General features: G+C 39.3%; 1 protein-coding gene across 6 annotated transcripts in view; it reads right to left on the bottom strand.

The window, feature by feature from the left end:
* HS6ST2 (heparan sulfate 6-O-sulfotransferase 2) overlaps window positions 1-14,967 on the bottom strand; it is a 308,639-nt gene that overhangs the window by 25,995 nt on the left and 267,677 nt on the right. For 3 of the 6 annotated variants that reach the window (XM_045583508.1, XM_045583509.1, XM_036443458.2), the window contains one exon: window positions 11,998-12,084. The exons of the other annotated variants lie outside the window; for them this stretch is intronic. In XM_045583508.1, coding sequence (XP_045439464.1) covers window positions 11,998-12,084 — 87 coding nt within the window. The remainder of the gene's footprint in view (window positions 1-11,997; window positions 12,085-14,967) is intronic. 6 annotated transcript variants of the gene reach the window in all.

The following is a 14,967-nucleotide window of genomic DNA, read 5'->3' as shown; positions in this document are numbered from 1 at the left end:
ATATTATTGTCTGCTGCTAGACAGTTCAGGGCATCTTAAATCTACATGTTACACCTGAACAGCTGTAGGCTATTCCCCACTCTGACAATGCTTCTGTAAACCTTACCCTTTGAAGTGTATAACTCCATCTTGCCTTAGGACAAATTGTGTTAATAAATAGCACAAGGCCCTTGGACAAAGGGTAGTCTTCAGTTCCTTTAGCTGAAGCTCCTCTGACCCCAAATGCCTTTCAAAATTATCTTTCATCTTTGGACTCCATCTTAATCTATGCATCAGCCCCTTTATCCAGACTGCAGAACCCTTCCTAATGATGGGAGAAGAACCCAGGCAAGTGCCCAAAATACTTCACTCACTTAACAATTCCCCCAGAGTTTATTGGCTAAAATGAGAAACCACCAATCTATTCATGTCCTTATACAGTCATTCTTCTCATTTATATAACATATATAAACTCAACTTTAAAAAGCAGTTCTTAAATACTTCTAGGAATGAGTAAGAAAGCCTTTGGAAGTAGGCAGAATATAAAAAACCATAGTGGGAGGAAATTATAAAGCCTTTCTTTTTGTTTATCTTCAAGATGTCTTACAAATTGATTTAGAAGGCTTTATTGTTCTGTTAGTCACACATTTGACTTACAGCAGGTTTTGAAACCCAAAATCCATAAAAAGGATTTAGTATTGTGAGAAAATTCAAGGGAATTCTCATCTAGATGGTTTCTGTGTTCACTGTGCTGAGCTTGCCTATCACCTCGCCTACCTCCTGATACCACTCAAGGTACTGAGGATGCTGCTGAGGTTTTGGAACTAGCAGCATCAGTTCTAGTCAGCACCCTCATCATCCAGGATGAGGAAGGCAAGTGACTGTAACCTCTCAGGGGCTGCTTTCTGATAAGAATTTCACAAACTCCGTGAGTAGTTGAGAGATGGGCAAAAGAAATGCACCCATAATGTCCTGGTCCCACTTAATTAAGTAGCACTTTTCTTTTCAGTCCCTCCTGCTTCAAACATATACCAACTATGCCCATTTCTCTCAGTGATCAGTCTTCAGGACCTCAAGAAAGCAAGGCCCTTGTGAGACTCTTCAGACACCAGTCACAGAGGGGCAGCTCCAGCACTCCTCTCTCCCCGTAATTTCCCAGCTGTTCTTTCCATCCTAGCCCCCTCCAAAAAGTTCTGTAGCTTCATCAATTCAATCCCTTTCCCACTTAGCAATTTTCTTCATTCCTGTCCCTAGTTTCACTCACACCTCCCTTTATTGTTCTCTTTCCTCCAACTCCTGGGTGATCAATGACCCAATAGCATTTACATTTACAAAGCAATTGTATTTACATAACAGAGCTCTTATCAACAGCTGAAAGAGGCACAACTATAATACATATATAATAAAGAGTGCCTATTCATCATCCACATTTACAGTACTTTCCAACAGTACAGACTGTTCTAGAAATTGGTATATGAGGGAAGAGAGCCTTGCAAAATTTATCACTAAAGGTAATCAATGAGTTTCAACTAATACGTTCCATACCTCCAGGTGAAAATATACTGAAAGTATGGGGAAACCATATTTAGTCCTTAAAGTTTCCTGAATTTAATTTGACCTTACATTGATTTTATTTAATACAAAGTTTATATAATAGGAAGTCAGTAGCAATTGAAAATATCAAGGCTAGTCTTCACACATCAGGGCATTTTGGTAATATCTAGTAAGGGCAGTAAATTCTCATTTATCTGAATTGGAAATGTAACATATATTAGCTTACAGAAACTTAATCAGTGTGATAAAATTAAATGGGCCATTCAGACATGCCATCCTGATTAAGGCACTTGCAATCACTTCACAATTAACAGAGATTTGTGGTGTTAATGATTTAAACTCTGTTTCCCCCTCTAGGGATTCAGCCTTGGCACTTTTTTTTTAACTAGACAATTAAAAAACTCCATCCTTTATTTTGAAAAATGTTGCAACAGTGTTATTGACATTGATTCTCAAAGAATGCAGAATAGTTAATAGCATGTGTTGCTGATTTTTTCCCCTTTAAGAGTCCCTGCCTTCTCTCTGGGATTAGGGTTATTTATCTTGAAGTGTTAGCTCTTAGGAATGGTAATAAAATTTGGCAATAGGGAAGTGACCATTTTTATGTATTTAAAATATTTTTATTGATTTCAGAGAGGAAAGGAGAGGGAGAGAGAGAAACATGATGAGAAAGAATCATTAACAGGCCGCCTCCTACACACATTGAGCCTGCAACCAGGGCATATGGCCTAACTGGGAATTTAACCATGACCTCCTGATTCATAGGTCAATGCTCAACCACTTCCAAATTTGGCAGTGACCATTTTTACATGTATTAGGGAGAAACTCCACTTTTATGCTTTCTGCAAACGTTTTCTAGGTTTCCTTGAAAGGGCTTTGCTTATGGCCCTATTCAAAAATTACTTTGGCTAAACTGTCCTGTTCTGAGTAGAAGACTATAGAATTATGCCATTTCTTCTAAATGTGTTATTAATAGACCATGATAAACAGTAGTTTCAGAGATGTGAATTATATCCCACCCTTTTCAAAACTATTCTTCCCAGTGCACTTCTCTGAAAATGCAGCAGTAGTAAATTACCTGGGAAGGATCTTATGCTTCTAGCTCTATTATTTGTGTAAATAGGGAGTGGGGGGGGGTGCGGTGGGGGAAGCTGTCTAGCTACTTATTTCTACTTTAGTCAGCAAAGCCAATACCTACATTTAACAGCAGAGAAAACAGTGATTCAGAGAATCAAGATGGTAGAATTATAATATTAAGGATAAGGTCTGGCTTTAGAATCCCAGTCTTTCCATACTCAGGGCTTGTCCCTCGTTCTTCTTGTGTTTAGCTCAGTCTCAATTATGAAACATTCCAAATCATTGGAATATGCCTTAAAGTATGATATACTATTGAACAAGTGACTCAGTTAATGAAGTTAAGGACAAGAGTGGAGGAGAGGGAGGAACACAAACAGGATGAGGGAGATTATGTGCTGAGATGGGGTGAGGGATCTGACTTCCAACAGATCCCTTAGCAGCCTGCTAAGGCAAGATGATTCTAATTTCCACCAAAAGCACTATCAAGCACTATTTCCCAGTTACTAGGCAAGGACAAATGATGGTTTGAAATATAAAGGTCTGCAGGGTAAGGGCATTCTACAAGTACTCCTGACACCTGTTGAGTCCTCCACTTGGTTCAAAACCAAAAACCCCAACCCAATGCTCTTTGCTTAAAATAAGCTCAAGAATATTTAAGGCTCAAAGAGAAGGATTCACTCATTTATTAATCTATTTATTTAAAAATAGGCCAAAGTCATCTTAACATTGTCACATATTGAGTTACAGTGCATTCAATTTCTGCCCTAGCAATAAGATGAAACAAGAGAATACGTGTTTTCCCCCCAGGGCGTATTGAAGGCATTATATTCTGTTTACTAAAAACAATTTACAAAAGTGTCTTATATCAGTGAATATACTGAAAGGCCATGATGTACTCTGGTACACTCTGTGGGAGATTAAAATAAAAAGAAAGAATTATACCAACTCTTCCTTATGGAGCCATAGCCATATGTTAGCTGGAGAGATCAGTAAATGGGAAAGTTAACAATAAGAATGAGAGAGCTATTATTTCCAGAACTCTGTCTTGTATTATCCAGCACCCAGTCTTCCAGCAGCATCTTCAGTTGTACTTTCCTTGCAGAATACACCACTTTGTTTCTTGGATTCTATTTATCTGTGTATATTACTACTAGAAACTGAGAAGACTGAATTTGTGCCTCTTTTAACCCTGCTATCTCCATTTCCTCCCCTCCTCTCATTTCTACCAACATATTCCCACCCCACCTCAGCCTCTAATACTGTGCTCATCACATACTAGATGTACAAAATTTGCTTATTGAATTAATATACACACTTTACTGCCTGATTAAATTCTAAATGGATATTGTTCAAGAGAAGGGAGAGATGCTCTCAGGCTGTATTAGGAGAGACATTAAAGAGGAATATTGTGTTTTGCAATATGAGTAGTAATAATAGTTCCATTAAAAATACTTTTTTATTTATTTCAGAGAGGAAGGGAGAGGTAGAGAAACATCAATGATGAGATGGAATCATTGATTGGCTTTGCACGCCTCACACTGAGGATCCAGCACACAACCCTGGCATGTGCTCTGACCAGGAATTGAATCGTGACTTCCTGGTTCATAGGTCAGTGCTCAACCACTGAGTCATGCCACCTAGGCCAGTAATTCCATTTAATGAGCACCAATATGAACCAGAAAATTTGCATGTTATCTCACTAAATCCTCAAAAAATCTCTAATAGAGAGAGGTCCACTGAATATCCCCATTTTACAGATGAAGAAACTGAGGCTCAAATAAGTTAAGTAACTTATCCAAGGTGCTAGATCTGGAATACAAACCCATATATATCTAACTTAAAAAACTCTTACCAATAAACTAAGATTTATTTTTAAATACATTTTATTGGCTATAGAGAGGAAGGGAGATAGATAGAAATATCAATGATGAGAGAGAATCATGGATCAGTTGCCTCCTGCACCCCCCTCCATCAAGTATCTAGCCCACAACCTGGAATCAAACCCAAGACCCTTCTTCAGTCTAGAGGCCAACACCCTATCCACTAAGTCAAACAAGCGAGGGCTCCAATAAACTAGAATTTAAACAGGTTTAGTTGAAATATATCATTCAAGATATGTGCAAGGTATGAGGAAAAAAAGGCATTTGGGAGACAAGGAGGAGACAGCATAACCAAGAGGAGCATTGAGGCTGATAACACTAGTTATTAATAAGGTTGAGTTAGTCAGTGAACATGAAACAATGGAGAGTTTAAATTTCTAACAAAGGTGTGTATAGGATTATATAAAACTAGAGGCCCAGTGCATGAAATTCATGCATGAGGGGGGGGTCCCTTAGCCCAGTCTGCACCCTCTCCAATCTGGACCCCTCAGGGATGTCTGATTGCCTCTCACAATTCAGGGCCACTGGCTCCTAACTGCTCACCTGACTGCCTGTCTGATTGTCCCATAATTGCTCCCCTACCTGCCTGATCACCCCTAACTGCTCCCCTGCTGGCCTGATCACCCCTAACCACCCCTGTCTCATCCCATACCTGGGACCAAAGATCCCTCCTCTGGCCGGTCACAGGCACCCAGAACCTGGGATTCCCTCTCTCTGGCTGGACACAAGCCACCTACAGTTCCCTGTGGCTCTGGGACCTCGGGGGAGGCAAACCTTGTCCCTCTCCTAGGTGGCAGCCTAGCTGGCCCCCATTCATCTCTTGCAAGCTCATTTGTGCCTAGCTGGTCCCCATTCCTCTCTTCTGAGTGAGTGTTGAGTGTCTAAGCCATTACAGCATGATGGCATGAGGGTGTGATAACCATTTGCATATTATCTCTTTATTATATAGGATACCTACAACGACTAAAAATTAGGGGGAAAAAATGTGTGTTTTGTAATGGCATTCAAGTTAACAATGGAGACTTTGGCCTAAACACCTGACTGGATATTTTCTGGGAGAGGATAACTTTAGCAACTAAAATAATCCTCTCTCCTAGCTAATAGTCTTTTCTTCCCCTAAAGGTTTCATTATTGCCTAGAACAGAGGCCAGTTTGAGGAAATAAAATGGAAACAGTGTATATTCATTTAATCTTTAGAGCAAAACTTTTCCCCTCCACATATTTCACGTCCAGCATAGATTTAGACTGTAATCTCAGGGAACAATTACTTGTCAGTCTCGTTCCTTTCATTTGTTCAGAGTAATTTGGCCATATGAAGGGAAATTTAGTTTGTTTTTGTTTCTTCTTCTTCCTTATTTTCTTTGCTTATTTATTTTGTCTTGTTTTTAAGACCTTGCAGAATTAAGTAACGGGACTGCATGATTTCCCAATAGCCAGAGCTGCTGTAATTGGGGAGAGCTAAGGCATGGCAAATAAAAGCTGTTATCCCATATTCTGCTCACTGGGTATTCTCAGGCTGAATCTATACCTGTCATTATCAAACTCATCTGAAGCAGCAGGCCTTTATATAGTCAGACCCTACTAGAAAAGAACATGAAAATGGACTCACTCAGGAAGAGGTGGAGTAGATGCCTGGAGCCCCATCTATTTGCTACTTTAGGCTCCCCATCACTCCCACTTTCAGCAGGTTTAAAGATCCTGCCTCAGAACCAAGGAACTGTACAGAATATAGACAGAAAACTACTGGTCTACTCAAAAAAAGAACATGGTAAGGGTATTTTCAATGGCTCAAGGAGACCAGGTAGTTTTTAAACCTCTTTTAGCCCTTCATCCATTAGAAGCCACAATTTACTTTTCAGTGATTCAGGAAGAGGGGAAATGAAACAGAGAGGGAGAGAAAGAGAGAAAGAGAGAGAGAGAGAGAGAGAGAGAGAGAGAGAGAGAGAGAGAGAGAGAGAGATTGATGAAGAGGGAGGATCATTGATAGACTACCTCCTGCATGCCCCACACTGAAGATCGAACCTGCAATCTGAGCATGTGCCTCAACCGGGAATTGAACCATGACTTCCTGGTTTATAGGTGGGCACTCAACCACTGAGCCATGCCGGCTTGGCTAGTAATACATTATGATATCAGTTTATAATTTTGTCATTTGTCTTTTTCTATAAGGAAGCAATTGCAGGAGGGAACAAAGGGGAGAGTTAAAAAAAATAGGAAGGCATGGAGATAAACAGGTATCAGTTTAATGCTTTGGTATGTCACAAGCCTTTGTGATATTAGACTTAATCTAATAGGTAAAATAAGATACTACTGACATCATCATCACATAAAATTACAATAGTTATTTGAAAAGTTCAATACTTAGCCATTGATTGCTATGTTCATACAACATACATTGTGAAGTGAAAGTGCACATGTACACACACACACACACACACACAAACACACACACACACACACCGTTTCATACACAGAGGCAAAGCTAGGTATTTCAGTGGTAGTCACAGCCTTTAGTCTTAGAAGTAATATAAAGATCTCAATGAGAGGAAATAGCATAATCATGAGATCATAGTATGCAGGACTAGATTCTCTTGATGTATATATAAACAGCTAAATCTGAACATAAAACTGTACCACTCTGAGTTCACACTAAAGAAAAGAGACCTTACCTCTTCTTTACTAAAGCAGGAAAGTTTTTATTTTGGCTCCCGCCAACCAAAACCAAAAATGTGTTTAGTTTATTTATAAAGGTATATGCTCCTGACTACTTTCATCTAGAGACTGCTGAATAGATAAAGAGGTCCGTTTGTTATGAGACAATTTTAGCAAAGCCAAGTTAGAGTCAGTTTTCCTGTGGCTTCTGCTACCAGTGTAGGCTCTGGGTAGATCGGTGAAGTGAACAAGATTTGACTTGGCTATCTCATATTTCCCTTTTGTATTGCTTTTTCTCCATTTTAGCATCTTTCTCTCTCTCTAGCCTGATTCATTTAGCCAGCATTTATGGTATTTAGTTCAACATTTACGGTATCATTTACAAGGCGCTTTGCTTGGGTGGTCTGTCTAGACCTGTAATATGCATGGCATTCACTAGTATTTGAAAACTGAACGAGGTCTTTGTCATTCCATAGCCTGATTCTATGTGAAAAACATTTCAGGCTGAGAGGAGTGATTGATTTACATCAACCGCAGCAACTGTCTGCAATCTAATGTTTAAATTGATGCCTGTGAATCAATTTACACACACACACACACACACACACACACACACACACACACCACCTCAACCTTGGTTGGCTGATTTGAGGGAGACCAGCTGTAGTGATCTACAAGTTCTCTTTATTGTTTCCTGAATGAAGTGGTGTGTTAAAAGCTTGAGATCACTCAACAAACATGTTGAGAAAAAGTGACTGTCCAAACACAATTAAAATGATGGTCTTTTAGAGAAAAGTAAAGCATCTAAAAATTGCATACTATTTCCTTTTTTTCATTATTACTGATACATTTTTTAAAAGTATAATGATTCGAATTTCTCCCCCAAAGTCTCCATTTACGCAGCGGCTAATAGAACCAACCCACACAGATATCAGGGTATATGGAGGACAGTGCACTCAACCAGACATCCTGAGACAAGGCTCCCAGCCTCCTTTGGCACGGTTAGTTGAAGTAGTATCTTGCTATCTGGGAGAAGAACGGTGGCATACATTGTAGAAAAAGCATAGGACAATTATGAGAAGATTGAAATTCTAGGCTGACCTCTGTGACTAACTAGATATGTGACTGTGGGAAGTGTCCAACCCTTCTTAAATCTTCATATACTTATCTTTCAGCAAGAGAGTTGGTCTCATGTAAAGTACATTTTGATACAAAATGCAAATTTGTAATGGCTCTTGTGGCCACCTCATATGCTCAGCCTTCACCATTTAAGTGCTTGCTGGGAACGATGCAATTGGTCAGTGAGTGGATTGTCTGTAGCCTGATATGTTGGGCAGAAGAGAATCACATTACCAAAGAGAACCAAATGTGAGGTTAAATGCAGTGACCTGGCCTGGTTGGTCATGGGTCAACCTTGGCAAAACCTATACTTCCTGTTCTCAGAGGTATGGTTCTGCACTGGTAGGTGTTTGTGGGTTTTTTGTTTGTTTTTTTTGTTTGTTTGTTTTTCTGTTCTGTCAATTTGGTTCACTGTTGGCAGAGAAGCAATTGGGTATACCTCCCTCAAAGTCATTTCCAGATTAGGTGGCTCTGCCTCTCAGACACATCCTATTCCATCCCTTCCTCCCCAAAACAGAGGGTTGGCTCTCCAGTTTAAGGTCCAGGCAATGAAAAAGCAAGCAGAACTGCCACAACTTTCGAGCTGTAGGCTTCTTAAGCTACTCAGCATGCTACACTGCATGTCAGTTGCCCCAAATAGATTGAAGTCAGAAAACACAAGGCATAATTGGCCATTCAGTTTTAACTTTGACCTAATCCACAACTCCAACTTGTTCTTATCAACACCCAAGGATTCTGCTCAACTTAGTGACTAATTTGCATTTTCCACTTCTGACCTAGACTTGCTACCTGGTAAGTGGAGATAATTAGAGAGTTTAGGGGTCATTTCTCAGAATAGTTCATTGACTTTCCCACATGATGTCTTCCCCACCTCAATCCTTGCATTGCCTCTAAAATAGCACCATATGATTGTTTCACCTCATCACAACCCTCCATCTCTCCTCTAATAAGACTGTGAACTCCTTAAAAACACTTATTGCATCTTGTTTTTCTCTATTTTGTCCCAGGGTCTAGCACAAAAGCACAAAAAAGCTCAATATTCTGTAGTTATTATTATTATAATAAATATTAATGTTAAAATAGGGTTTTCCCAAAATTTTTCATTTGAAGACCCCATGTAGGCTCACAATATCCTCTCTAAACTTCAATTTCCTCATAGTATAATAGAAATAATAATGGTGCTTATTTCATGAGCTTTTGGTGGGTTAGGATTTATGAGACAAAATGTATCAAGAGGTTGACCTACAGCACTCCCTCACCACATATTAGATATTATTTTTAGCCATGATGTATATTTGAGGCACCTTGACTTTTGAATTTTTTTCTTTGAAAAAAACAGGAGACCCAATTTCTTTTCAGAGAAAAAAAGAACACTCTATCTCCCAGCTTTATCTGGTCTCAGAATAACTGAGGAACTCTTAAAGTCTGCTCCATATCCCACTGTTATTAAGTCAAATAACACAAGAAAATCCAGCTGAGCAGCAACCTCAATGCTGACTAGTGTGAAAATACACCACTGGAATATGTCCCGGGGTATGGAAATCTACCTGTTTCCATCCCACCACCTCGCACTCCCAAACAAACAAACAAACAAACAGAAAATACATAGGAAATAACCACTTTGAATTATAAAAGTGATGCCTGTGAATCAATTTACAGATAATGTTCTAGAAAATGTGAAAATGCCCTTCCCCCAATAATTTCCCCATGTTCATGGAAGATCAGTACTGCTCCTGTTGACAAAAATATCCTTGGAAGGAGAAAATGTGCAGAGACAGAATTTTTTTTTTATCCCTCTGAAAACCAATGGGAGATAAGTAAGAAAAAAAGATAGCTTGCATACATACCCATGAAGGGTATATTGGATATGGGAAAACTTTTTATTTTACATCAATAGTCAACAAAAATAACGAAGAATTAAAAAGAACTAAAAATCTGAGTTATGTACACGGCAAATAAGGGACACCTAGCTCTCAATGTGTGAAGAGGGAGGCCCTCACCCTGGTATAAGCTTGGGATGTGTCCAAATGCAGCAAGTGCAATAGAAGATTGTGTTTATCTACTTAAGAATGCATTTATGCTGGCCTCCCACTGTTAACAACCTGGATATGGTATTAGGTATGCATTCTCTATGTCATTTTAACTCAAATGTTACCAACTGTTTCTTTTGTGGCTCACGCTGAGATTCTGCACTCAAAAAGTATGAGGCTAGGTTCCTACAAAGCCAAAAGAAACAAAACAATGCCCCTTTCAAAATTCAACAGCAGTCATAATTATATAATACATCAGGGTCTAATAAATGGGAGGTTGCATCCTGCCTTGTCAGTGTCACGACTGTGTACAAGGTACCTGGACAGGGCCTGTCATTTCTGCAAGCATGGGGTTGTTAAATCTGATTCTCCAATGCTGTCTCTATTAACTGAGAGTGCAAGCTGATGATGCATTGGGGCTAATGCACCAACATTCATCTGCTTGGGAATGTGTACATCAATCCAAAGGAAGGGATGCCTTCGTAATTCAGACAGCATTTTGATTGTGGTGCTCAGTGATAAATTACTGAAGTGACTTCTAAATGATCTCTAAGATTTAGTCTTTTGTCTTCACCACTGCTTTTTATATTCTCCAGGATAGCCCACATTCAACTTTATATGCAAACCTGAAGTGGTATTCAGGAAGAGAAAAAGAAGGGGCTGGGAGGCAACCAATATATCTTTCACTTTGGGGATTGAATATAAAATCACATTAAAAGTGCAGCATTTATGGTCCAAAGCTGAATACATAAAAATTATGACCATTACAGGTTCACCTTTAGTAACAAAGCCATGCTCTTGTAGTGACATATCTTATTGCTAGATTAGGGCTTTTAGCATTATGAAGGCATCTTTCACCTTCTCCTAGATGTGTCCTGGGTGCTTGTTCTGAGCTTTATTTCTGCCTGTCACAATTTCCCACACCCTAGAGAGAGACAGCTTACAGACAACCAGAGTCATTCACCAAAGGGCTGTGGCCACTTTGAAAGGGAAGTGCCTAATTGGAGATATTTCATCTGCAGGGATGACACCATTTCAGATTGCCATGCTCTGTTGAATCCAAAGAGTGAGAGCGATCAGCCAATGTTGTTTTCTGGAATTAGCCCAAAGCAGTAAATACAACATTGCAAATATTCAATGAATACAAGTTTTGGTGATACCAAAAAGACAGTTTCAGGTAGGACATGGTACATGCTAGTTACAAGAAAAAAATAATGTAAATCAGAAATATGGTTACAATGTACATGCACATTGTATTTAAACCAGGACATTTATGGAATGGCTTTAGAGATTCTTCTAAATCAATCCTATATCTTCATATATTGATCAAATACAAATTTTCATAGGTTTTGCAAATTATAAAGTGATTTATAAGTGCTGCTTTTTTCCTTAATTTTTTAAACTCATAGTCTAAATCTTGCATTGATATAAGTCCTTGCCCTTTGTAGTCAGCCCTCAAAGCTATCTTTCCAAAGCCATCTCTTAACTTTCCTCTCTCTCTCCTTCTCTTTCTTTAGTTCTTCCCACATCCAATATTCCTTACTCTTGCCTCACTCATTTAAATTTCCCAATGACTAGCTCAGTGAGAGGCACACAGGAGTCATTCCGCAAATCTCTTTTGAATGAATATGAATGAATGACAAAATGAGGACAGCACACAGCTTTGTGATAGCTATGTTAGTTGTACAATGGCATTTTTCACTTACTTCCCACTCTTAGATGTGTTCCGCGCCTTTTTGGATGATGGAGAGTTGGCATCTGGATTAGTGTTTGGAGAACCCCGTCTATCCTTACTATACCCACAGAAAGAATAAAAATTATATACAACAATGAACACAGAGACAGAAAGCAATTAGTCATTTCAATTAAAGACTCTAAAGGTCTCTCTCTCTCACCTCTCCTTTTTCTTAATTTCTTTCTTCTCAAAATAAAGCATGATCTTATTGAATGATGTCATCCAAAGGTAAAGAGAATGGGAATCATTGTTCAAGTTCAAAGAAAGCTATCATTTTGGCATTCAAAGCTTGAGCTAGCGGATTCCATTAATGATGGCACCACAGCCTGGGCTCCAAGGGAGACTCTAGCAATACTGGTCTTAAACATAAAATCCGTTATTTTCAGTCTGGATCCTCTGTATTATAAGTTCAGTTCTGAAGCTGCTGTTAGTGAAGTATAAGGATGCCAATTGACTTCTAAAAGTCTTTGGGAGATACTATCAGATGCATTAATAATTTTCATTCATAATGTTAACACAGGAAGGCCATGAATTCAGTTTTTCTTTCAGGAGAAGCATCACCTGCTTCATGAGTAATTGGATTTAAATCTCCACCTTCAATAACTCCACAGCTTATGTCAAACCTTGGAAACAATTACAAAATAAATCACTAGGATGGCCTGCTTAATCTCATCAAGTTAATAAATGCAGACAAATTAATCACTTGAAAGTAAACAAAAAGGAATAATTGAGTGGAGTCTTCTTGATTACTTTATTCTATTTCCTTTATCAAACTATTTTTTTTACTATTATCTTCAATTCAGCTGCTTTGCCTTGAAATTAATGCTTTATTTCATCTTTGGATTTCCATGGAAACCAATTCAAAGCATTTGATGATGTGTGGAATTATTTATCCTGACTTAATCGGAAAGATTTCTTTTGTTAGTAAGATCTACGTCAGCATAACCTTTTATGAAAAGTGCAGAGAAAAAGAAAAATGCACATATTAGCTTTCAGTGAGTATAACAGAGCCATCCAAGGGCATAGAATATTGTCTCAGAGAATGCTAAAGAGCTTACCAGATGTTTATGGCTCTTTTAAGTACCTCAGAACTAGGTTCCTGCAAGTAGCTGTCTTTATATGTAAGGCGGGCCTCACAAAAGATATTCTGCCCTGTACCACTCAGCTTTAAGTGTGCATGGATGTGATTGGAACAAGAGAAAATCATGGATTCCTGGTTATACAGATACAGATGTGTGTGGGCACATACAAGAGCTAATCAGGCAGGTAGCAAGAGCCCCAGCAGGTAGGATTCAATGTGCAGGAGGTCCCAAAAGCAGTTCTTTGAAGTGAGAGACAGCAAGATGAGCTTTGATACTTGTGCTGGGGTGGGTGACTCTTGAGAATGTTGACATACCTTTTATCACAAAAGAGGTGTGAGAAGTCCACTGATACAAAGTGGTGGGATTCTGCACTTTTCTGAAAGAATATGGCTACATTCTGAGTGGAGATTACAGTGTGAGTTCTATAATCTCCACTCATAATGGACTGCATCCATTATGACTTCCTGGGAAATAATTCTTTAATCGTACCTGGCACCATACCAGCTCTCCTGCTCCTTCAGCACCAAGCTCAGAAACTAAGGAATAATATTGAATAAGTGGATAAAAGACTTGTAACTCAGAAGAATTCAAAACTATCTCTTTCAGAAGGTCAATGCAGTCTAATGCAAAGGGCACACTCTGGTATATGTTCCAAATGTGAGCAAGTCTCAGTTTCCTCACTTCCATACCCTGGTCACTGGCCACTGAGTCTTCCTTCTCCTAGCCCCTCAATAGAACTGGAGGTGGCGGGAAACTTTACTGGAAGCATTCTGAAAAAAAAAAAAAAATGGGTCTGGTCTTTTGATCCTGCCTGCTACTAGGTTCAGAGTAGGTGGTCATCTAGCACTCCACAGAGTCACTAAGTTCAGGCATTCAGATTCTTTTGAATTAAAGAACTTTCATCCCCACTGCTAACTTCCCATGTCTGTGCCTTGGGCGCAAGGGTCCTTTATCATCTGCATGACAAGTGATCCTGTTTAAGCTCAATGCAGGGCACAACAGGACATCAGGGAAAGCTGTCAGCTGGCAGTGGCAGTCTTATTATTGTTAACTGCTGTTCTGGAGGGGGGTGGTCCTTCAAAGATGCAAATGAGGAAGTCAATGACCTACTGGCAAATCCTGCAAGCGCTGATCTGAAGGGAATGAAGAAGAAAAATTGTTCTCAGAGAAAAATCACATACAGAAGGTATGGCACCAAGAGTGGGGGTGAACAAAATCAAATCAAAATGTTTTTACCGTGCAAACAGCAGATCCATTCACAGTGGCAAAATGTATATGAATGAAGGGAGGGGCCAAGCACAACTTGTAGCAGGCTTGGATCCTAGGAGTTTAACTTTGTATACATAACTATTATATAGAAAGGTTTGAAGAAAAAAGAAGCATTGTTCCAGGCTGTGTAGCGTAAGTATGGACAAGATGCCTTAATAATGACAAGATGAGAGAGAAGATCCTTGAGTTTTCCAGAAGTGCCCCATGAAGTGTAGGAGATAACCCCGGAGCTGCAGACTCTCTGGGAGTCTTAGGAAAACACTGGTTGAAGACCCAAACATTAAGATACTACCAAGGACTCTGGCCACTAAAACATCCAGCAATCCCAGTGACTTAAAAGAATAACCCCTGTCTGCTTTTAGGTTACATGGGTGGTAATTTGGAGTATATGAGATGGGTAATGGGATTTCCTTGAATGAGAGCTAGTTTTCAACCATCTAAAGCAGACCAACCCAAGTTGTCATCACTTTATCTTTCTCTATCAGTCCTCTTTACTTTCATCTCCTCTTTGGATTGCAATCTGAAAGGCTGTGGCCTGAAATCCCTGAGGGCATGGCTCCAGGCTTCTTCCATTACTCCTGAATAGCTAT

Source organism: Pipistrellus kuhlii, unplaced genomic scaffold (genome assembly GCF_014108245.1).
Source record: "Pipistrellus kuhlii isolate mPipKuh1 unplaced genomic scaffold, mPipKuh1.p scaffold_m20_p_19, whole genome shotgun sequence".
Taxonomy (NCBI): Eukaryota; Metazoa; Chordata; class Mammalia; order Chiroptera; family Vespertilionidae; genus Pipistrellus; species Pipistrellus kuhlii.
The sequence above is the reverse complement of the archived record's forward strand: the minus strand, read 5'-3'. Positions and strand labels throughout refer to the sequence as shown.